This window comes from Hippocampus bargibanti, linkage group LG06 (assembly GCF_051943395.1).
Source record: "Hippocampus bargibanti isolate YZ-2025 linkage group LG06, ASM5194339v1, whole genome shotgun sequence".
Lineage (NCBI taxonomy): Eukaryota > Metazoa > Chordata > Actinopteri > Syngnathiformes > Syngnathidae > Hippocampus > Hippocampus bargibanti.
The window spans coordinates 9,138,328-9,162,728 of record NC_142739.1 but is presented as its reverse complement, the minus strand read 5'-3'; the positions used below and the strand labels follow the sequence as shown (position 1 = coordinate 9,162,728).

Sequence of the window (24,401 nt, the reverse complement as noted above, 5' to 3'; positions counted from 1 at the left end):
AAGCAGGTTGAAGTCCAACAGAGTAGCCGTGTTGTGGTGTTGAACAACATTTGAGTTGACTTTTTATTTCTCAAGCTGCCCATTAGACAAAAACAACCATGTTACGTTTGTTCCTAATGACATGGGTACTCCTGTCGTCTTTACACAGGACGTTCGGCGCCAAGGACGATCATCTCAGCTGCAGGCCGCTGATCGCATCTTTCTGCCGAAATGTGGGCTACAGCACCAGCCGGTGTGCTGGGTTTTAGTGTACAGCAATTGAGTCAGATCGCGGAGTCCGGTTGCTCACCGAACGCCGCCATTCTCCTGTGCCGAGTGGCCTTCCCAGAATGCTCACAGGACGACACCCGTGTGAAACCGTGCAAGGACTTGTGCCTCAAGGTGAAGAGCGAGTGTGATGCCAGCCTCAAAGCCAAACGCCTATCATGGCCCAGCAAGCTGCAGTGCGATGCTTTGCCTGAATCCAACTGTGTGCAGGTATGGATTATTTCATAAAATTTGAAATTACAGTAATCCCTCGTTTATCGCAGATAATGCGGACCGGGACATCCTGCGAAAGACCAAAAACTGAGATCTGGCAAACCCAATATGTATTGCCAAATTTACATGTGTATGAGTACAAAAAAATCTAAGGCCAAATTTAGTGGAACACAGCAAAGGACATGCATAAAGAAGCACAGTAGATTTTTGTTGTACAGTACAAAACTCGAATGCAATAAAGTAAACAATTTACTATCAACATACAGTATATACAATATTAGATTTACAAGTACACTACTTGTCTTTCTTGATATAACGCACCATAGATTCGTTGACGTTGTAATGGCGTGCAACAGCGGCATGACTTCGGCCTTCCCTCAGTTTGTCAAGTCATTTTACTTTTTCACTCACTGTCATCATTTTCCTCTTCTTTTTGGGTTTGCTGGATGACTTTGAAGGCACGGGGCGTTTAGAAGCCATTGTCGGGGGGCGTATTAACTCATTATCTGCCGTTCATGAATTTATTTGGAATTCAAAATATGATGTAGAGCACCATTGCCAAATTAGTCCGGTTTACTTTTTTCTTGTGGGGGTCCCGATAAAGCGCTGGTAAGACCTCTGGCAGTTTTTTTCCCTTCCACAAGGCATTTCGCTTTTTTTCCATGTTAGCGCTTTGTTCCAGCTTCAGCTGTTAAGTCAAAGTCAGCTTTATTGTTAAAGCGCTACATAAACCAATATGTATGTATTGCATTGTATTTTGGACAGCCACTCTCATTTCAAGTTCATATAACTCCAGACCCATATAATTTAGGAATTAACTCATAACTATTTTATGATGAAAGAAGCGAGTCTAAATTTTCTAACGCTGTATTGAATGTGGTCCTAAAACCCAATATTCTGTGGGTCCTGGAATTTGGGTGACAATTACAAAAGCCCTGGGACTGGAGTGGACACATTTTTGCGCATCTGGCAGTGAATGATTTAAGTACGAAATGAAAATACAAGAATACGTACAGTACGTAACCTGAACTAACGCGATGTGAGAACAGGAGGCGGGATAAGCATTCAGGTCGGTTGAATGCTGTCCAGTGGTGCCGCCTCTGGATGAATCAGCTTCGGCCTGAGTCAGCACTAAAATAAATGAAAAAAGAGAAACCCGAGTTCACAGTGCGGCATCACATACATGTAAACAAAGTCAAGACGATTAATGTACAGTAAGCAAAGTGATGAAAATTTTGTTTACATTAATTACATTGTCGACTCATTGCCAAATGAAAACTGATGTTTTTGGTTACTGAACAAATGTTCGGTTTTGTGCATTTCCATCACAGTAATGCCTCAAAATGAATGAATAAATTCAGTAAATCGAATGAATGCTGTATGCTGCTCTCTGTGACCCGCTGTTGTTTTATAGTACTGTCCTGCAGTGACTTTCGCTGCTATTTGCGATCTTTTTTTTTCGGCTAGAAAAGAATATGTGATGCGTCAAGGGCCGCGATTATTGAACCGCAAGGGATTACTGTAAATGCAGAATCATTTAGGATCTGTCTGACCTCGATTTGAGCTGTTGTTAAAGAGCTATATAAATCAATATGTATTATATTGTATTGTATTGTGACACTCATGCCTGTGGCTATTTATTTTTCCCCTCCAATTTTGCCTACAGCACTATTGCTTCACTTTAAAAGTGGTCAACAATCCAAATGACATTTGTACGCTTTTAGGCTCAACAACAACCAGGACAATCATCCTCTCCTGCTGCTCCAGCCAGGTCATGTCAGACCATCACGGTTCCTTTGTGCAAAGACCTCCGTTACAGCCAAACGATCATGCCCAACGCTTTGGGCCAAACCACACAGGATGAAGCGGGCCTGGAGGTGCACCAATTCTTCCCTCTGGTCAAGACCCAATGCTCGCCACAGCTCAAGCCCTTCCTATGCTCCGTCTACGTTCCCGAGTGCAGGGCGGGAAATCCTTGGCCTCCATGCAGAACTCAATGCGAGCAAGCCCGCGCAGGATGTGAGTCCAAGATGAACACGTTTGGCTTCAGCTGGCCGGAAAGTCTGAATTGTGAAAAGTTTTCGCTGTATTCCTGTGAGCAGGTAAGGAGAAATGGCTTTTCATCCACTTTTGTATTTTGGTTTTACGTTGGATAGTCAAGTTGAAATTTAAAGTTGTACTACTTTATTGTATTCACATGTTGCGTCTCTATATAGCTTCTATCATAACTACCATATTTTCGGGTGTATAAGGCACACCCAATGGTCTTGATTTTATTCAAAAGATGACCCTGCTCCTTATATGAAGGTGCACCTAATACGTGAAGTCATATTGAACGACACCAGGTCTCTCGCCACTACTGTCAGCAGCCACCGACTTCATTTCCCCCCCTGGAGAAGACGTAGTGCGTAATCGCAGCCTCTATTGTAGTGCTATGTAATGTGCCGTGCCTTATATTTGTAAACTTTTATACATTTATACATTATATTTGGAAAACTTTTTTCATTCATTTAAAAGGTGCGCCTTATAGTCAGGTGCGCCTTATGTATGGAAAAAGTTTGAAAATACACCATTCATTGGGGGGGGTGTGCGCCTTATACTCCGGTGCGCCAAATACACAGGAAATTATAGTTTTGTTTTTTTTTAATGGGCTCACTATATTGCAAATATTTCACCCGCATGGACAAATCTGGACCGGATCCATGCAATAATTGACTTATTAATGACTTTGCTGCTGTGAAATGTAAATTTCTCCATTGCGAGACTAATAAAGGCAAATCCAATCCAATCACTGTACTGACGAATGAGCTGCTCATTAGTCACAGTCAGTTGACATAAAAAAATGAGAATTGAACATTTTTAAACACCAAAAACATTGAATCAACTACGCCATGTTTTTTTTCCCCAATCGAAGACAAATCTTTTAGCTACATGCTAATATTTAATTTAAAACACCATAACCGGGTTAACGGAAAGTAGCATAGGTTTTCCTGTTAATTATGAACCTACAAATACATACTTGTCAACCTTGGCTAATACCTTATAAATGATTACAATTCCCGTATAAAAGTTGTGGTACACCGTACATCATTTGAAATGATATAAAAACGCTAACACAAGCGGAAATGCAAACAGCTTTCCACGCATGCACACGTTATGCTCTAATCAATTCGACCATTTGCAGCGATAAAAAAAATAATACGATTGAGGATTACTTTTGCTGGTTTTGCCATGGCAATAGTAGCGATCGGCGGCAGCATTGTCGTTGGCTAGCAGCAGTTGAGATGACCTGGACTTGAGCCAAATTGGTCTGTCATATCGGTTCACAATTTTTTTTCCCCATATAAATGTTGTAGGACACCGTACATTATTTGAAAGGATACAAAAAAGCGTAGAAAATACGGGGAAAACGTATGAGTTGACATGTATGCAAATACGTGTGTAGTACTTTGAGCAACAACAGAAACAAACAGAGCATAAAACAATACACATAGGCATTGAAAACCTGTTTGCAATAAAATGAGTACATGAATTTCTCTATTCAGGATCCCGACACTAATTCCGAGACAACGACATCAGGAACCTGCGAAAGCATCAGGGAGCCTATGTGCAAAAATCTCCCGTACACGGAAACCGTCATGCCCAACATCCTGGGCCACAAGACGCAAGAGGACGTGAGCGTGCAGGTCAACGCTTACTACACTCTGGTCAACATGGGATGCTCGCCCTACCTCAAGACCTTCCTGTGCTCCGTCCTGACCCCTGAATGCAAGTCGGGCAAAGCCCGGTTGCCTTGCAGGACCTTGTGCGAACTGGTCCGCTCCAGCTGCGAACCGCTGCTCAGAGAATTTGGCTACGTTTGGCCCGATTCGCTCAATTGCGATGCGTTCACCACTGCGTCATGCCAGCACGTAAGAAAAAAATAGTTTGCCTTTTTCTTTCTTATAAGGCAGCCAAACAAATATTTTGTTTCTAAATACATTCTACATGTTTGAAGAAAATTGCTGAAAAGGTCTGGAAACCACCTTGCACTAAATTGCAGTGACGTCGCGTTTCAGTTTTCTTGATTTTGGGGCCACGTGGCACACTCTTCTCAAATTTAGACACGAATGACATATTTTGTACGTTCTTTGCAGTTTGGCATAGGTGAGGGTGGCGGGATTTGCGAGCCCCTCACCATCCGCATGTGTCAAGGCCTGTCCTACAACCAGACCATGACTCCCAACCAGCTGGGCCACGCCACCCAACGCGACGCCGCCGTCAAGATGTCCTTCTTCCACTCTTTTGCGCAGGCCACCTGCTCGGCCGACATCCGTCCTTTTCTTTGCGCTGCTTACGCCCCGCGGTGCGCTTTCGGCCAGGTCCGCCGCCCCTGCCGCAGCTTTTGCCAGAAGGCCCGCGACAGCTGCGAATCACGATTGCAACGGTATGGAGTCACCTGGCCCAAAGAGTTGCACTGTGACGCCTTCCCGCTACAAGCCTGTATCAGCGTATGTATATGCATCATTATATTTGATACTGTGGTATCCAGTGGCGGGCCGTGGATTTCGTCGCAAAGCCTTCCGTAGTGCTACGCCTGGATCAATCCAGAGTGAAAAAAGTGTGATGTGATTTACTACAAATCCACTAGAGCGTGCCATTAGCCAGGAAATAACTGACCGACCTTTCTTAATGATGTCCATTTTTTCTTGAAAAGTCCGTCTTGAAAATAGCATTAACAGTAAATCTCCAATCAAATGCATTTCTTCTCCTACTTCAGACATTTTGGGTTGACAAAACTGCTATTAAATCAACACAATATATTTGCTTATGCAGCTCGCTACCGATACAGTGTGCTAACTCTGGCCAGTAGGCTCTTGTCACGAGCAGTTTGTGATCAAAGCAGTTTTCGCAAACGATGATTGGCTCGTGACTAGCTAATCATAGTTCCCAAACTATGATTGAGTATTGACGAGTTTGCAAAAATTCTGATGTTGACGAGCACCATCAAGAAGGCGTTGGTACCCCTTTTGGGTTGGCCACTCGAAATCTGATTGATTAAAGCAACAGCTTCATCATCACCATTGATTTTTATGCTCCAGAGCCCGCAGAATGCAGAAGATTTCTGACCCTGGTAACAAATGATGGCTGTAATGTGATTGGTTAAATGCTTCAATACAAAAACACATGTCTGGAAGCAGCACAACCGGGGAAAAGTCATGAAAGGAAGCTGAAAGACAATTTGGATTATTTTAATAAGAATTCACGGACAAAATAGTATATTAACTTCAGTCCGCGATTCAGATATATTTAGGCCAGCAGAGAAGGCTTTGCAGGCCTTGTGGTCTGCCACTGGACTGGTACCCAAATGTAGAGTACCCCAACCTTCATCAGTTTATTCTAACCCAAAAAGAGAAACGCCAAGGATGTCAGATATTGCTCTAATTATTAACCTTTAACAAATTTGCATTTTTTTAGTAACAATCCCATCAAAAAGTATTGGAACAAAATTATTTGATTATCTGAAACTCAAATGTCTTCAGTGTACAACAAAAAAAAATGAATCAATCGATCTTGCCGTTCCAATCGTTTTGGGGGAAATCATGTGTATAATAGCGCCCACTTGTGGCCAAGACACACAAGGTCTAATGTGTATTGAATTAAAACTGACGTTTTGATGTTTTTAAAACTGTTAGAATTCCTTACATTCTGTTGAATTACGGTATAATATCTGTCAATATTATCAACTATTTAATCACCCATTGTCGAATTTTCCCTTTTGGCACCATCACGAGTGTAATTAATCTTCTTTTCCTTTCGGCTTTTCCCTTCATGGGGTCGCCACAGCGAATGACGCGTATAGTTAATACATTTGAAAAATTACACTGTAATAACTAATGTGGGATGATTGCACAATATTCCAAATAATAGAGCACCAATTTATATTGATGATATAATTCCTAATCTTTTTCTACTCTCTCTTTCGCAGGATGACAACAGGTCAGAGGTAAACACACACACACACACACAGGAAAGACATTTGGTACACACAGTTATGACAAAAATATTTTTGGGACACAGATAATTAATTTTAGTTCATAAATAATAATGCATTTAATTTACAAGCGCCTTTCTGAACACTCAAGGACACTTTACAATTAAAAGAACAATACACAGATTAAGAAATAAAATGATAAATAATCAAATAGCTGATTAAATGTTAATAAAAGTTATAGGACATTACTGAAAGTTAAAAGCGAAAATATAAGGAATTAAAATTGAGGGAATGAAGAGTTAGGACAAATGTATAAGGACAAAAATGAAAACCATGGCATTTGGACACCCACTGAACAATAAACTATGTTATTATAAATTAATGGGACACTTCTGCTCCAAAATATCTCTCAGCTTGATTGAATACATCATTTGCGATTTTGAGGGTCACCCCCAGTTAAGGAATGTTGATCATATTTGTCATCAATGTCACAACAGATGTTGAATGCTGAGGGCGTGGCGGCCAGGCTGCAGGCTGGGGGTCACTCTGTTCGTGGAAAATGTCAGTTCAGATTTTCTACTTTAACGTTGTTTTTTTGTTTGTTTTTGAACGCTCATGTTGGTTTTTATCTTCCTAAACATAGCACTGACCATTAGGACTGCGCGCTTGCTTGTGACACTCGCAGATGTATCCTTCTCCAGTGTCCGTATGGGTGTGTGAGGGTGCGAGGGTTAATGTGAATAATCCTACTACTGTACACAAATACACTGTAGTGTGTGTGTAAATGTGCATGTTGACTTTCCTGAGCTGAGCCTCTCAGGCAGACAAATCTGGTGACCTGAACGCCGTGGAGTTCTTCCAGCTGGACCATTATATAGCAGCCGCCAGACGAGACTACCTGGACTGCTATGAGAGGAGTCAGCCACCTTCTTTCACTCAAGTGAACATGAACGAGGCCTTAACTGTGCGAGGTAATGCTTTTTCCCTTTAGATATACACAAAGAAATGAGTCATTACTTGTGAATCTGTTTTTCATCACGTTGCCTTTCGGTAAATAGAAACATACATTACATTAGAAATTCATTCATCTGGATTTCCTCGAAAATTTTGATAGAAATCGAGATTATGGAAATGCTTGATTTGAAATGTAGATAAAACATCAACATCATATTTGTATTAAAAAAGACACAAATCAATGCATTTATCTGAATAAAAAAATCCATTGTCTTCAGTGAAATATATATTAACTCATTCCCTGCCATTCACAAATTTGTTCAGGAATTGAAAATATGACGTAGAGCGCCATTCCCAAATGTGTCCGCTTTTTGTTTTTTCTTATTTTGGTGCAAATAAAGCGCTGGCCCTTTTTTCTGATGGAATGAGAGAGTCTAAGGTTTCTAACGCTGTATAGAATGGTTATGTAGTCAGTCCTAAAACTCAATATTCTGTGGGTCCGGGAATTTAAGTGACAATGACAAAAACCCTGGCAGTGGAGTGGACACATTTTTGCATCTGACAGTGAATGAGTTAAACAAAAGAAGCTCGAGTAGTGACCCCTGTGAGACACCAAGTTAAACAGTACAGTACCCTGTTTGTGCGTTTCATGCAGGGTTGAAGTTGGATAAGGACATCTTAAATACGCTGTGGTTGGAGTACAACACCCAAGGGTCACTAGACTACGACAACTTCATTGCTTTGCTGACGCGAATGCATATCCTGAAAGGTAACATCCTGACTTTTTCTACTTCATTCAAAATACATTGATACAAGTTCAATGTTAACATCACAAAGTTAGCTGGTGGCAGCTGCCACATAATTTTGAACACAGGAAAAAGACAGATTAACATTTTATTTGTCTTTTTTTGCAATTGCAGAGACATACATACACAAGAAATCGCTAGTAAAGAATCACAGTGATTGCTTAACTTTACTACACCTTTAAAATTACATGTATATGTTGGTGACATACGCCAACATATCCATTTTAATCTTCCAACAGCTCGTTTCCAAACGCACCTCCTCAGTTTGCCATGTGACTGCCAAGTGGCCAGCTTCTCTTTCAAGCAGGTGTGTTTACATTCACAAGACACCTCATTCGGTACACAAAGCCAAAGACCTTCTCCTAAGATCGTCTTCACTTGATATGTCCACTTTTGTCGTTAGCTTCCAATGTTAATGCTGACGTTAGCACGCGGGGAGAGCAAAATTAGCTCAAATGTTAGCTTTGAATGAAAGCTTCCACCACAATCCAAAATTGACTTCCTATGTTATGTACATTTCCAAAAATAGAATCTAACACTTCAAAATTACAATCAATAACAGTCTCAGAGATTCACTTCCAATGTTGCCTCTGACATTAGATTCTAAAATTAGCTTGTTATAATCCCTATAACGGAAGACTCCAATGTTAACCTCCGTAGTCAGCATCCAACATTACTACAAATAAGAGCTTCCAATGTTAGCTTTTAGCGCGACAACGTTACAACTTTAAGACTAGCATTAGCTCTCATAGTTACTTCTAAAGTTAGCCTAAATATGAAGTGTTTTAGTGCGATCGAGACCTATTCATGAAACAATATCGTTACATATGCGGATTTTGAGTTCGCACAAACAGATCAAATTTGATTGTGGACCGAATGCAGTGTGTTTGTAACCCAATGCTTCCCTCAACTTTCCAATTCATCAAACATAAACCAACATTCCTTTTTCGTGTATCACCCTACTTCTAATACTCTACATTTTAAGCATTTGTTTTTCTATTTTTATGCCTTCCAGTTCATGGAGTCTGCTATCGTCTGAGGATCAACTTTGAACCGACAAGTTTCGTAGCACCTTTTCAACATTACAATGTAATAGCTAAATGCGTGTAAATCTTGATAAACAATATTAAAATACATTGATGGTGCTCAGTATAAACAGGCGTTAATGTGAAAAATAGTGGTGTGTTACACAAATATTGATTGCACAGTGGAACCTCTGTTGTCAAACATGTTTCATTCGATGCCCATTCCCTATCAGAAATCATGGACAGTATTGTAGAAAAATTAAAAATCAAAATGTTTGAGGATTGCCATTTGATGCAATGGGATGGTACTAAAGCACTACTTTTACATGAGGTATGCCTGTTGCCTGAGTGTGAAGACAGTGAGTGATCTTTTCAGTGAATAATCATTTGTTTGAAAAATCTGTGAATTGCAAATATGTTGACAAAAACCACAATCATACTGTCTTATTAATTTTAAATGAAAATAAAGCCTGGAGGCAGCCCGTTGGTCCAATGTTAGCGCGTCAACCTCACAGTGCACAGGAACCAGGTTCAATTCCAGCTCCGGCCTTCCTTGCGTGGTGTTTGCATGTTCTCGCCATCCCTGCGTGGGATTACTCCGGGTATTGCAGTTTCCTCCCACATTGCAAAAAACATGGTGGCAGTGTGATTGGACACTCTTGATTGTCCCATGGTGTGGGTGTGAGCGTGAATGGTTGTTCATTTCTGTGTGCCGTGCGATTATCTGGCATCCGGTTTAGGATGTCCCCTGCCTACTGCCCAAAGACGGACGGGATAGGCTCATGAACTTCCTGTGATCCTAGTCATGAATAACCGGTACAGATAATGGATGGATAAAACAGGAAGTACTGTCCTGATGATGACAATCTGCATTGCATGTGCTTATTAGCAAATGGCATTGCCGTTTTTGGTCATTCTGGGAATGTAATGAAGTTATACATGTCATAGTCGATTGATTAAATGTATTTTCTGCTCTGTACTTCAGCATATTTTCGGTGATCAAAATTAGGCTATGAAAAAGCGTAGCATCCGCTCGATAAAATTCATTTGTGTACGCAGGTGTTGTTAGTGAACCCACTGTAACGTGTCCGTGAGAGTTTTGAAAGGTGCTTATAAATGAAATATATTATTATTGCAGCTTTCATGGTGACTTTTGGCCCATATTTTTGTTGCTGGCAGACATACAGAATTTGAAGGTTCCACTGTTTTAACAAAATACATCAGACTATTAAAAAAATGAAAAGGCATCCCCCTTCCGAGAGTCCTTCCTCACATGCTCATGGTCACCTGGATAAACTGGACAGACAAAGGTTGCTGTCATTCCTCGAGCAGGGAATTATTTAAACATATTTGATATTATGTTCAATGTCGGTTTTCCGATACTGTATGTCATTTGAAGTTTGCTATGTAAATCCAGCCCAGGCAGGTTCAAACGGCAAAACGGTGCACTTACATCGTCATAATGGAAGTTGGCTGTGCCATTTCGCGATGTGTCACGGCGTTGGAAATGATCTGGAAAAAACACACACAAGTATCAGATCCCATTTTTTGGGAGGGGTGCGGGGGGGCCTTTCTCACCTGTCAACCCTCGGAGTCGAACACAACAGCTCACAAAATCATCAAAGGGGATTCTTCCATTGACACTGTAGCGCTTCATTATCATGTTCAGCGCGTTGGGGCTCAGATTGTAACCTACACACACACACACACACCCACACACACAAACAATAATGAATATGTGACAGATTAAATGAAATTAGAAACAACAAAACCCAACATCGAGTATTTTTCCCTTATATTTGTTTCATTTATTCCCTTTGTTTTCTTTACATATTTCAGCATACAAGTACAGTGATACCTCATCTTACAAATGCTTTAGCTCCCGAACATTAAATTTGTGAGCATATAGTCTTGGCTGATGAACTAGTTTTCGGCGGACAAACCAAACGACACAGCGCCACGGTGGCTGGCAGACTATTTTTCCACACCCCTTAGCGTCCCAGTACCAGTATGCTAAGTTCGACCATTGTTACGTGTGGCTAAAGGTGTTTCTGCCTTGTCTAAGCAACGGTCTCAGGCAAGAGAACACGTTGAAGCTAGCAGGGGACCGTGTGAGTGAGGGTATTATCGAGAGACAGCACGGCAACTTCACTCGGATATCATCAAGAGGCAACTACATCAATGACCATCACAAATGTAAATAAAATGACTATTATACAGTACAGTTTATTTCTTTAATTACAATCCAATAGCACATTTATTATACATAAAATAAGGTATATTTTGTGTAGTTTTAAGGCTTATTTAGTAGAAAATTATGTTTTATGGGGACCTGGGAACGGATTATTCTCATTTTTAATGGTTTCTTATGTGGAAATAAATGTTTGGAAGATGATGTTCTCCCCTTCCAAACACTTTCTGGGAACCAATTAAGTTTGGAAGCTGAGGTATCACCTTATTGGGACAGAACATTCGAATGCTGTATTTTCCGGTGTATAAGGCACATCCAAAAGCCTTCATTTTCTTCAAAAGATGATCCTGCACCTTATACACAGGTGCACCTTTTTGTCAAGTCATACTGAGCCACAACAGGTCTTGCAACTAATTTCAGCGCCTTATAATGTGGTCTGCCTTGTATTAGGAAAATGTTTATACATTTATATGTATTACATTTGGAAAACATTTTTCATCCATTGAAGGTGTGCCTTATTGTCCCCTGTGCCTTATACAGTACAGTCCAGTATATGGAAAAAGTTTGAAAATACACCATTCATTCGGAGTGCGCCTTATACACCGGACAATACGGTATGCTAGCATTGATCTCATTTATTCGCACGCACCTGCTGGCCGCAAAAAAATAAAATAACAAAAACAAAAACACATCTGATTCCATTGTTATCAATGTGTCACGTACCCAGAGATTTAATGGCCTGTTGCATCTCCTGAGCCTCCACCATACCACTGCGGTCTCGATCAAAGGACATGAAAATGTTCTTCCAGGCATTAAGCGCCTGCCACAAGTCCTTGAACTCAGTGAAGCCCATGCTGCCTGACATGTCGCGCTGACAACCGCATGTCAAGGAATCATCCCACATTTCCTATATATAAGCTCTGGGAAAAAAGTGCTTTAACTTCAGCAAGGATACATCCAGCATGTTGATCATCAGTCTGCATGTGTCTATGTTGAATGCTGGGTTAAACAAAACATAAAGAAAGACAAGAATTGATCCTTTCATTCTTCTAGAGCACAGGTGTCAAAGTCAAAGCACGGGGGCCAAATCCGGCCCGCCACATCATTTTATTCGGCCCGCGAAATTCCACGATGCTTGCTAAAGTCCGAACCAAAATGTCCAATTGTCGTATGTAAACTACAATAAATGTCATTATTCTTTGTGTTTATTCATTATAATCTAATTTACAACAGATTCTTTCCTTACAGACAGTGGTGTTTTATGTGTTCAATTACCTGACATGTTTAGGCGTGTAAATTACTCATTATTCTTGACTTCAGATTTAAAAACTAGTTATTCATTAATTTGTTGTGAATTCTGTATGTAATGTGTGGAAGGGATGAAACATTCTAATGTTTTCCCCAAATTCAAAACGGCCGTCGAGAGGAAACAAATCCAATCCAATCCAATGTGGCCCGCGGCAAAAAATAACTTTGTCACCCCTGTTCTACAGGGATTATCATTCATTCGGATTGCAGGCAGCTAATTGAGGAATGATAGACTAACAATGCAGTGGTTGCCACTCAATGTTCAGTACGTGTAGACAAACAAGCTGTCGAACATGTTTTGGGGGGAATGCGCATGAGTGTGCAAACTCAACAGAGAATGGTCAAAGACAATATTAGAACACCAAACCAAAGATCAGTAATGCAAACATGCTAACCTGATGTCTACAATACAGTACCAGACAAAAATGATGACCATTTGTATTATTTCGTACGTTGATAAGTGCCAGAGATCCCGGACTGAGTGAGACATCGTTGCAGCTCATCTGCGGAGATCTGGCCATCCTATCAAAACCACAGAGGAATGGAGGGGGTTATCTCCAAGACTTAAATCCTATTGTGTTTCATCTGAATTTACTCTCACCTGCCCTGCGACGGCCACAAAGTATCCATAAAGAGGATCCTGCTGCTGCGGAGTTGAAAAACATTTGATTTGAAAGGAAAAAATAATGAGAAGTAATTTTTACGGTGAATCAAAAATTAATACATAACTAAAATAGAGGATAAAACATTTTGAGGTTTTTTTCTACAATATATATTTTGAGATTTCTACAATATAAAAAAGGCCTTAAAATGCTTAAAAATTGATTGAATTTAAAATCACATTTTCTGTGTAGCTCTATCTCTTGTTTCTATTTATAATTGTATTTTATTTATTGTATTCTATTTATAATTGTATTTTAATTGTACAGTAAAGTCTCGTTATATCGATATTCAAGGGAGTCCGAAAAAATATCGATGTAACCGGGACTATCGATATATCCGACCCTGTTTGCATGTAATTTTCTCCGTGCGTGCATAGAAATAGTATCGATATAACCGGGACTATCGATATATCCGATATCGATATAACGAGACTTTACTGTATTTGTATTTCGTGCTTTGTTCCAGCTTCAGCTGTTTTTAAAGGGCTATACAAACCAATATGTATGTATTGCGTTGTATTTTGGACAGCTGCCCTAATTTCAAGATCATATAACCCCAGAACCATATCATTTAGGAATTAACTGTTTTTTTTCTGATGAAAGAAGAGAGTCTCAGGTTTCTTACGCTGAATGTGTATGTAGTTTTAAAACTCAATATTCTGTGGGTCCCGGAATTCGAGTGACAATGACATAAACCTGGCAGTGAAATAGTTAACCATTTGTTATGTGGTAAAACCTGTGCAAATGGTTGCAAAACTGCTAAGAAAAACATGTTTAAACATTAATAGTACACTTCTGTGGAGATTAACGTGCCTCATTTCTTGCCACTTAGATGATTCCTTGCGAGTAAAATATCGATTAAGTAGTTAGAGCAAACCGCACATGTTGCTGTAACGTGACAGTTTGTACATGTTTTTTTTTAGCTATCGAAGCTCGCTCTACTGACCCCCATCCCGTGCACACCCTTAAAGTAACCCGCACAGTTTCCAGTAACAGTACAGTTTGTACTTTTTTCAGCAATCAAATCTCGCTCCACTGACACCCCTACCCTATTCCCCCAGTCTCACAGGACTCGCACAAGCCCGGCCCGAGGCGTTTTTTCTCGGCGACGCTTATTGGAATCCTCGCCCTTCTTACCGCTCCTCCCGGGGCTGCGCCGTATCCCGCGTAAGCCATTTTGAATCTGATCGAAGACGATTTCAAATCCGGACGATCGAAAGTGTACGAAGGTTATTCGACCAGTTTATCGCCTATTCAACTATTTTCCGGTTTTGTCAGCGCACAAACGCCCACCAATCAGATTTAGCGTCCCTCTCGTCCTTGAGGGCGTGTCAGCAGAAACAATTCATTGAATGAACGGAGAAACACTTAAATGACTCTTATAAAATATATAACAGTTTTGCAGGTCAAAAGTGTTAATCAGAAGAAAATAAGTGTCTCAAAAGACTAAAAAAAACTACATGTGTTAAAAGAGAGCAATTCAGTATGTGGCATTCTGATTGGCAGAGACTGACCACCTGACCTATAATTCAGCAACTCTCCTGTAGAGGACGTGCTAGACAACCCGATATGATTGTAAAATGCACAACGAAGAAATCCTGACGCCATTCGCATAAATGTGGAGTTTGTAGTAATAGGAATGAAACAAACATTGAATCAATAGCCACTGAAATGTCGGATTCTTTGCAAATCACAACCCAGCAGGAGCGAACGGTTCGCCTGCAGGAATTAGTAGAGTTTACCGAACATTGCCGGAAACAAATACAAGACATGTACGACGCATTGGGATGGTCGCAGGACGACGAATTGCACAAGGTAAACGAGACTTAACAGTATCACCCTTAAACAACAAAAGATACGTCTAGTGATTTATAAAGCCTCGTAGAAAGCGACAGTTAACAAATTAGGAGACCCCCCAAAAAAACACAAAACTATACAATGCGGCTTTAAGCGGGATGAGAGTAAATTTAATGAAAATAGGTAAACACGTCGTCGGAATTTGTTCGTCTTTGGATCTTCCTAAATCGCTTGGATTATGACCTCTTCCCTACAGCCACCGAATTGTATTGGCCGCCAATCGCCCCCGTTAAAGACAAGGTATGAGGGGGAAAGCGGCCAAAAAACAAGCCAAAATCCCAATGTCAAGGGATTCTTCGATCATTGGATTGGATTGGATTTGCCTTTATTAGTCTCGCAGTGGAGAAATTTATATTTCGCAGCAGCAAAATTATGAAAGGAATGAAAGTAGAAAAACAAAATACATGAGCTGCTGGAAAGGCAGCCACTCTCGCGGCGCCGTCTTGAAGTCAAAAGATCATGCTAAATTCACTCGTAGCAATACAACTTAGAGGAGTCCTATCCAATGATATTTTCTCCATGTGATTTATCTTTTTTTTTTTTAAACCAGGAGCCAATGGAACTGTGTCCCTACGATCCCGGTCATCGAGTCCCTGTTCGCAGCATGGAGAGACACAAAGCTTCATGTTATCTTACAAAAATGGGCTACTCAGCTGAAGAACAGGTGACACCATTTTACCCGTTCGACTTTCTCTTGTGTTTGCGTGCAGAGAAAATAAAATTTGTTGTCCTACAGGCAGAGATGTGTGACACTTCACCATCTTACGTCAACACCAGCATCTGCAGCTTTACGATGGGTGAGTGATGACTTCCTTCTGGTGATAATGTTATTGTGACGTAAATATCACGAGCCGCTGTCTTCCCACAGACAAAAGCCTTCAAAATCAGGTGATCCTTCAGGCCAGAGCTGCTGCTCCGCTCATGAAGATGGAGGGTGTCTTCTGGCAAGGTACTGTTCAAAACTGCACTTATTGGTTATTAAAAGCATAATTTCATTCTGATTATACTAATTCGCGCAGGTCGGTTCTTTTCTAGAAGGCTCGCTCCGTAAATAAGTATTGCTTTGGTGACAAGGAACGAATTTGTAGTGCGGGAAGGAAGGCATATTATTTAGTGAGCCTCGAGCTCTGTCTAATCTCAAAGCATTGCTTTTCCACCACCTTGTGGAATCTGTGGCCAATCATAAATACCTTTAAAGGACAACCGACACCAGTTTTTTTGTTTCCTAACTGACATCAGAAAAACGTTTTATAGCATCTAAAATACCCAAAACACGCAGTATGATATTTTTAGTCAAATGCAAAACACCACTGAAAATGACTTAGTGTGCTAAATCTGCAAAAAAATGAGCTGCGAATTGGCATTTTCAAAAAGTCCCGCCCCCCCAGTTCGTGGCGTCACGCCAAGACGTCTTGCATTGCTTGAGAATCAAAACAATGACATCAGATTCGGAGAAGATGCTTTCTTGTTACACATTCAGTTATGAATATGATTCAAATAGTTCTGAAGAGGAAAGCATACATGTTTGCAATCGATTAAAGAAGTTCTTCCGGGTCATTTTGAGGCATCAAGACTGATGTGTAGCACCCCGAGAAAATGCAGAAGATGGCGCCAGTGCTCCCTTGGAAATGGCTGATTTGTCTGCTTGGAATTTGTGTCAGCGAATATCAAATAATTGTCTTGGTGCAAGACACAACGATTCACCATCACGTTATTTATTTGTTTTCCTTCTAATTTCGCCATCAACACGGATCAACACGAAGTTTTCATACCAAACAAAGTACCAAAAATGCATTGTGTGTCGCTCTTTCGGTCAGGGGCGTTCCAGACGTGACGTCACGTCTGGAATCGTCACCAACTCAAAAACAAGACTTCCTGAATATTCAGCGCGAGTTTTAAAACGTAAAATATAGCTATATGCGGTGGAATCTTTGTAAAATACGCTCAGTAGAAGTAATTTGAAGCAATTTTACAAATTATGGACACAACTTGTCCGGAGGCGTCGGTTGTCCTTTAAAGGGCAACCGACGTCACTCTTTTGTTTTTTAACTAACATCAGAAAAACGTTTTATAGCATCTAAAATACCCAAAACATGCAGTAGGATATTTTTAGTCAAATGCAAAACACCAATAAAAATGACTTAAAGTGTCCAAAATCTGCAAAAAATTGAGCTGCGAATTGGGCATTTTCAGAAAGTCCCGCCCCCAGTTTGTGACGTCACGCCAAGACGTCTTGCATTGCTGGAGAATAAAAACAATGGCTTCAAATTCGGATAATATGCTTTCTTGTTACACATCCAGTTATGAATATGATTCAAATAGTTCTGAAGAGGAAAGCATACATGTTTGCAATCGATAAAATAATTTATTCCATGTCATTTTGAGGCAAACGGGCGGGGGGAATGTCATACCCAAAAAGAGGCAAGAAAATGTCCACCGAGCTGTGAGGAATGAATCAGCCCGTTTCCACAGGCTGATACATTCCTTCCATGGAGCTTGGACTCCCTCTGCTGGCGGCTTTTGGATGTAACACAAGGGTTTCCAAAAAACAGTACAGCAAAATACATTGACGTGATGGATAGACGCTACAATGTGTCTTTTTTACGGTCAGGAGGCGGTCCTTTTCAACTCAAAAACAAGACTTCCTGAATGTTCAGCGCGAGTCTTAAAACGTAAAATATAGCTATATGCGGTGGAATCTTATTAAAATACGCCCAGTAGAAGTCATTTGAAGCCATTTTACAAATTATGGACACAACTTGTCCGGAGACGTCGGTTGTCCTTTAAGCGAACCTCAATTCCCGAAAAACTTTTACGGAAAGGTTTGGTACGCCCGGGAATATTTTTATTTTTTGAAATGTGTTCATTTATTGATAAATTAACGGCTAGTGAGTCTTCAAATGAATGGACCTATCAAACCATGACCAAATACTGTACCAAGGTACCACAACTGGCCACACTAGGGCAGCAGAGCTCTTAAAACCTCGGAATGAATCAGTGCTCGAATTCATTTTACAACCTTTTTTATGCCTGTGTGTTATCCTTTGTGTATTCCAAATTACCTGGTCGAGTCACTTGTGTGCATTTTTATATCAAAATCATATCCTTTCTAACCACAGATGAGGGATACATACTCCTCAATGTTACCAATTTAGTGACTCTTCTGGTCCCATTTGCAACTGCTTGAAAGAAGAAAAAAACTATTAGCAGCAATTTTATCCACCTTATGTGGAGTGTAGTTACACTGCAAATGAACAGAGCCCACTCAAAGCCACCACTCAACACAACTGGCTCATTTGATCATAATTCACCCATCTTAAACTTAATAGCCATAAAAAAAGGATTTTCACTCGGGAAGTCAGCACTTCACCATGTCCAGGGATTTTCGACCACTTTGCGGTTAGTCGCCTGTTAGAGGTGTGTAATTGTGACTGTAAAGTGACCTTGAGAGTTTTGAAAGGCGCTTAGAAATCAAATGTATTATTATTATTATTGATCTCTGGTGGCCCAACAGGTCAGTATTCCTACCAGCCCGTGGACGTGCCACAACACCATAAGCGAGCCGTGTGCGACCTCACCGTGGCCGACCGGCTGGCGCTGTACGACCACGTGATCAGTGTTCTCAACCAAGAGAAGGCCGTCGTCGCCTCGGGCAACGAGGAGCTTTATGTGGATCTGGTTTCCAAGCTGAAGAAGGGTAAGATAGAAGCCCAAATACAAATTTATTATTATTATTATTATTTCATGTACCGTTTTTCTGAACTATAAGGCGCACCCCCCAATAAATGGTATATTTTCAAACTTTTCCCATATACAAAGCGCACCTGAGGGAAAGGCGCACCTTCAATGAATAAAAATGGTTTTCCAAATACATGAATATATAAAAAAATCCCAAATATAAGGGATACCACATTATAAGGCGCTACGGTAGAGGCTGGGATTACGCACTACTTCTTCTACGGGGGGGAAATGGAGTCGGTGGTTGCTGGCATTAGTTGTGACACCTTTTTGTGGCTCAATATTACTTCACATAGAAGGCGCAGCTGCGTATAAGGCACAGGGTCATCTTTTGAAGAAAATCAATGCTTTTGGATGCGCCTTATATACCGGAAAATACGGTATGTTTGTTTCCAGCCGAAGAACAGAATGAGCCAAAGACCCATCTGGAACTGATGGCGGAGATGCGGGACTACAAGAGGCGGCGGCAGTCCTACCGCGCCAAGAACGTCCACATCACCAAGAAGTCCTACACGGAGGTACGAGCGTTCCTGGGGATGAAATCGAAAGTTGTTTTTAATGAGGCTATAACAATCTCATGGCCTTTCAGGTTATCAGAGAAGTCATCCAGGTCCACTCGGATGAGCTGGCCAAACAATGGAAAGATGACCATGAAGAGGAGGACAAAGAAAAAAAGACCAGGATGAATCCAGAGAAAAAACTTCCCAAAGGTTCTACTTTTCGTCTTTTCACTCTAAAAGTAACGCTCCGTGTTCTGATTTTTTTGCCCGCGTTACTTGCGTCCAGCAGGCGTCGGCTAGATGAACGGCGATCCTTGTCCTCGGAGTCGCGCCCGTCGCGTACCAGACGGAACCGTAGCCGTGAGAGGAGTCGCGAGAGAGAAAGCAAGAAGAAGAAAAGGAAAAGGTGACGTTGTTTTCCTGCGATTTACCATCACGTGACCATTCCCACTCGGCTTTGATGAATCGTTACCGTCTGAACCTGCGCAGGGATTCCCGCTCACCAGACAAACGCCATGACAAGAAGAAGAAGAAGAAAAGGAAAGATGAGCGAGGAAGGAGTGACAGTTCCTGACCAGATAACTCGTGTTAATAAAATTGTGCAACATGAATATGGCACCTTTTTTTCAACTTTAACCATTTGAAATTTATACTTTATACTTACGTCTGCCAATGCCATTGTCATTTGGGTGAGTTCCATATTTTGTTCCTATTGATCCCCTCTGTGCTCTTTTTGTAAAGATGAGCTTGAAAATGTGATTTATTCGTGCTGGAATGACCACGAACTATTGGATTTTCTGGTGTAAAAGGCGCACCCAAAAGCCTTGATTTTCTTTAAAAGATGACCCAGTGCCTTAACACAGGTGCGAATTATATATTAAATAATATAGAGCCACAACAAGTCTGGCAACGACTGTGAGCAGCCATGGCTCCATTCCCCCCCTGTATCTCTGGTCTAACCTATTCCTCTGATGTGGCAGCCTGGGGCCCTTCACCTTGGAATTTGTGTTGTACCTCATCAATCTCAAGTTGTGATAGCAATTGCCGTTTGTGGATATTGGAACATTGAGCTACTAGTTGTTTCGTGGTCAACCATGACTGTGGGTTTCGAACTAACCATTCCGCCCCCATTCTCCGCATTTAACCCCTCTGACTTGGGTTGCTTGAGTAGTAGCATACCAACAGAGCCATGTTATCGCATCTCATCCATCTCCGCTTTGTCCCAGTAGCCCATTTTTCATCAAGGTATTCTGGTTCCCCAGCACCTAACGCAGACCTTGTTTGGCCGGGCGACGTCTGAGCCGGCATGTCATTCGATTTATTGTCTCATTGTATGAGGTAGGCATTAGTGTGAAGGGTCTTGCCCAAAGACCCACAGGATGATGTTTTGTGCTCATTTTTCTCTGCCTCAAGCGGGATTTGAACCCTCGTCTCCCATATGCCAAACTTGTGTTCCAATATCCACAAACGGCAATTGCTATCACAACTTGAGATTGATGAGGTACAACACAAATTCCAAGGTGAAGGGCCCCAGGCTGCCACATCAGAGGTAGAGGTTAGACCAGAGATTGGGAGGCAAGCCCCAATGAATGATGAGATTGGGAAGCCAGCCCCAATGAATGAAATGCTGAGCGAAGCAGCAACTGACCTGAGAAATAAGATCATGGCAAGAATGAAAACTGGGCAACTAAGAAACCGATTACAATGGCTAAGTGAAGTACCACCTGAAAGTCTCATGGAAACTGTGAATGCAGCACTGAGAGCGACCCCGACCGGAACGATCACGGAAACCAATGAGCTGATATAAGCTTCAGCATCAGTGATCCTAGAGATGCTTGGCTACAAGAGCAACCATGAGAGCCACGAGATCCGTTACCCACCATGGAAAAGACGGTTGGAGGCTAAGATCAAGGCGGCTCGGAAAGATGTGAGTCAGTTGACGGAGACCCAGAGAGGTGTGAATAAAAGGCCAATACCCAAGAGGTACATGCAGATAATCATACCTGAAGCACTCGAAACTGCCAAACAAAGGCTCCAGGCCTTGTCCAGTCGCCTAAAGAGGTACACGAAAGAGAATGAGGCCAGAAGGATAAACAGGCTGTTCGCAACACAACCTGCGTAAGTGTAGCCTGTGACTGTAAAGTGTCCTTGAGAGTTTTAAAAGGCGCTTATAAATGACATGTGTTATCATTACTTTACCTATTAGCTAGCTAGCTAGCTTTCTATCTATTTGAGTTACTTCCGGGTTGAGTGAACGCTGGCGCGTGTGGCTGCCGCCGCTCACCCGCAGAAAAAAAAATTCCTGTGACTGCAAAGTGTCCTTGAGAGTTTTGAAAGGCGCTTAAAAATGAAATGGATTATTATTATGCTCAGTGGCAGGGTTCCAAAAGCAGAGCAGACCCTCCAAGGCTGGAAACTGAAAGATACTGGAAAGGCATGTGGGAGAAGGAGGTCGTACATAACAGCAGTGCACAACGGCTGGTGACTCTGAAAGAGGAGCACAGCAACCTCCCTGAACAGAACCCAGTTACCATCACAGCGGCAGACATACAAGAAAGAGTCTCCGGTATGAAAAACTGGACGTCACCAGGTCCGGATATGGTCCACACCTACTGGCTAAAGAAACTCACAGCACTCCACGAGCGCCTAGCAGCACAAACAGTTGCTGATGAATGGGACTCACCCAGGATGGCTAACCAAAGGGCGAACAATCCTGACCATGAAGGATTCGTCAAAGGGTGCAGTTCCTTCCAACTATCGGCCAATAACCTGTCTCTCCACAACATGAAAGCTCATGTCAGGCATCATTGCGGCTAAGATAAGTGAACACATGGATCAATACATGAGCAAAGCAGAGAAATGCATTGGTAGAGATACTAGAGGTGCCAAACATCAGCTGCTGGTTGACAGAACAGTCGCACAAGACTGCAGGTCCCGACATACCAACCTGTGCACAGCATGGATTGATTACAAGAAAGCATATGACTCGATGCCACACACATGGATCAGTGAATGCTTGGAGTTTTATAAGGTCAACAGGACCCTGACAGCCTTCGTTGCAAACTCAATGAGGATGTGGAAAACCACACTTGAAGCCAATGGCAAGCCACTAACGCAAGTGTCCATCAAATGTGGCAAATACCAAGGTGATGCACTCTCCCCACTGCTGTTCTGCATAGGACTGAACCCCCTCAGCCAAATAATCACCAAGACAGGCTATGGATACCACCTCAGAAATGGAGCTACAATCAGTCACCTCCTCTACATGGATGACATAAAGCTGTATGCTAAGAGTGAAAGGGACATAGACTCCCTGATCCACACAACCAAGATCTACAGCAGTGACATTGGGATGTCATTCGGGCTGGAGTCGGATGGTGACTAAGAGGGGCAAGGTAGTCCACACTGAAGGGGTCTCACTCCCTGAAGGAACAATAGCAGACATTGAAAACAGCTACAAGTACCTCGGTATACCACAGGCCAATGGCAACCTCGAACTCGCAACAAGGGAAGTGGCTACGACCAAATACCTCCAGCGGGTGAGGCAAGTCCTCAGAAGCCAGCTCAATGGCAAGAACAAGACCTGGGCAATAAACAGCTATGCCCTGCCAGTGATCAGATACCACGCAGGAATAATAAGGTGGCCAAAGGAAGAGATTCAGACCACGGATGTTAAGACCCGAAAACTCCTCACCATGCACGGAGGGTTCCATCCCAAGTCCAGCACCCTGAGACTGTACACAAGCCGGAAGGAAGGAGGCCGGGGACTAGTGAGTGTGAGAGCCACTGTCCACGATGAAACATCCAAGCTCCATGAATACATCAAAGAGAAGGCTCCAACGGATGATGTACTCAGAGAATGTCTCCGACAATGGGGAACAGAGGATGAGGTGCTGGATGAGGGACATGGGAGGAAAAGCCCCTACACGGGATGTACCACCGAACCATAACAGAAGTGGCTGATCTCAAGAAGTCCTATCAGTGGCTAGAGAGGGCTGGCCTAAAGGACAGCACAGAGGCACTCATCCTGGCTGCCCAAGAGCAGGCCCTGAACACCAGAGCCATAGAGGCAGGGATATACCACACCAGACAAGACCCAAGGTGTAGGTTGTGCAAAGAGGCACCTGAGACAATCCAACACGTAACTGCAGGGTGTAAGATGCTGGCAGGGAAAGCCTACATGGAGCGCCATAACCAGGTGGCTGGCATAGTCTACCGAAACATCTGTGCGGAGTATGGACTGGAAACCCCAAGGTCAAAATGGGAAACACCTCCCAAGGTGATGGAGAATGACCGAGCAAAGATCTTGTTAGACTTCCAGATACAGACTGACAAGATGGTAATGGCCAACCAACCAGATATCGTGGTCATAGATAAAGGGGAAAGGAAAGCCGTTGTCGTGGATGTAGCGGTCCCAAGTGATGGAAACATCAGAAAGAAGGAACATGAGACAATCGAGAAATACTAAGGGCTCAGAGAGGAGCTGGAGAGCCTGGAAGGTAAAGGTCACACTCGGGGCAGTGACCCCCAAACTCGACGAGTGGTTGCAACAGATCCCGGGAACAACATCAGATATCTCGGTCCAGAAAAGCGACTGCTAGGAACAGCACGAATACTGCGCAGAACCCCCAAGCTTCCTGGCCTCTGGTAGAGGACCCGAGCTAAAAAAATTGGGGAGAGACACCACCCATGGTGGGTGAGACGAGGATTTTTTATCCCTTCTTCTAAAAAAATGGAAATAAGTACACACAATAATTTATGTTGGTTGATTTACATTTTGAAGTGCAATGTAACTTAAATCGTTTTAACGTGTGAAGATAACTTAGAAGCGAAAATTGAAAATAGAACAACCCTGCTCTCTTTTTCTGTTTGTCAGGTTAGACTCGGCCCTCCTCACCCCCTGATT

The 24,401-nt window shown here is 42.2% G+C and overlaps 3 protein-coding genes across 4 annotated transcripts; 2 read left to right on the top strand and 1 right to left on the bottom strand.

Annotated features, from left to right (window-relative positions):
• Positions 1-20: 20 nt before the first annotated feature.
• Positions 21-10,486, top strand: LOC148896344 (uncharacterized). Its single transcript, XM_088999738.1, is given in 12 exon segments — positions 21-223; positions 225-477; positions 2,205-2,582; positions 4,026-4,391; positions 4,617-4,970; positions 6,449-6,466; positions 6,952-7,015; positions 7,098-7,141; positions 7,275-7,425; positions 8,064-8,177; positions 8,454-8,521; positions 9,230-10,486. Coding segments are annotated over 12 exon segments (1,959 nt in total). The 5' UTR covers positions 21-98; the 3' UTR covers positions 9,254-10,486.
• sri (sorcin) lies at positions 8,722-14,708 on the bottom strand. Of its 2 annotated transcripts, none has more exons than XM_088999743.1 (8): positions 14,538-14,708; positions 13,340-13,381; positions 13,191-13,260; positions 12,386-12,429; positions 12,154-12,301; positions 10,818-10,931; positions 10,693-10,751; positions 8,722-10,535 (listed from the first exon to the last, which is right to left on the bottom strand). In XM_088999743.1, exons 1-8 carry the CDS (start codon positions 14,574-14,576, stop codon positions 10,509-10,511), a joined length of 543 nt encoding a protein of 180 aa, XP_088855869.1. In that variant the 5' UTR covers positions 14,577-14,708; the 3' UTR covers positions 8,722-10,508. The 2 variants fall into 2 exon arrangements, with proteins under 2 accessions (XP_088855869.1, XP_088855868.1); XM_088999742.1 differs by having other exon boundaries at positions 13,340-13,384; positions 14,538-14,704.
• A 261-nt stretch (positions 14,709-14,969) lies between these two features.
• Positions 14,970-20,106, top strand: snrnp48 (small nuclear ribonucleoprotein 48 (U11/U12)). Its single transcript, XM_088998896.1, is given in 10 exon segments — positions 14,970-15,215; positions 15,808-15,921; positions 15,994-16,054; positions 16,126-16,206; positions 18,772-18,954; positions 19,392-19,513; positions 19,585-19,659; positions 19,662-19,705; positions 19,785-19,901; positions 19,985-20,106. Coding segments are annotated over 10 exon segments (1,026 nt in total). The 5' UTR covers positions 14,970-15,071; the 3' UTR covers positions 20,070-20,106.
• Positions 20,107-24,401: the final 4,295 nt, after the last annotated feature.

Coding starts and splice junctions, on each gene's coding strand:
- sri (XM_088999742.1), bottom strand. CDS start 14,576: ATGGCTTACGCGGGATACGGCGCAGCCCCGGGAGGAGCG. Junction 12,430..13,190: donor GATCTCTGGCACTTATCAAC/GTACGAAATAAT, acceptor TGTTTAACCCAG/CATTCAACATAGACACATGC. Junction 12,302..12,385: donor TGATGATCAACATGCTGGAT/GTATCCTTGCTG, acceptor TGCGGTTGTCAG/CGCGACATGTCAGGCAGCAT.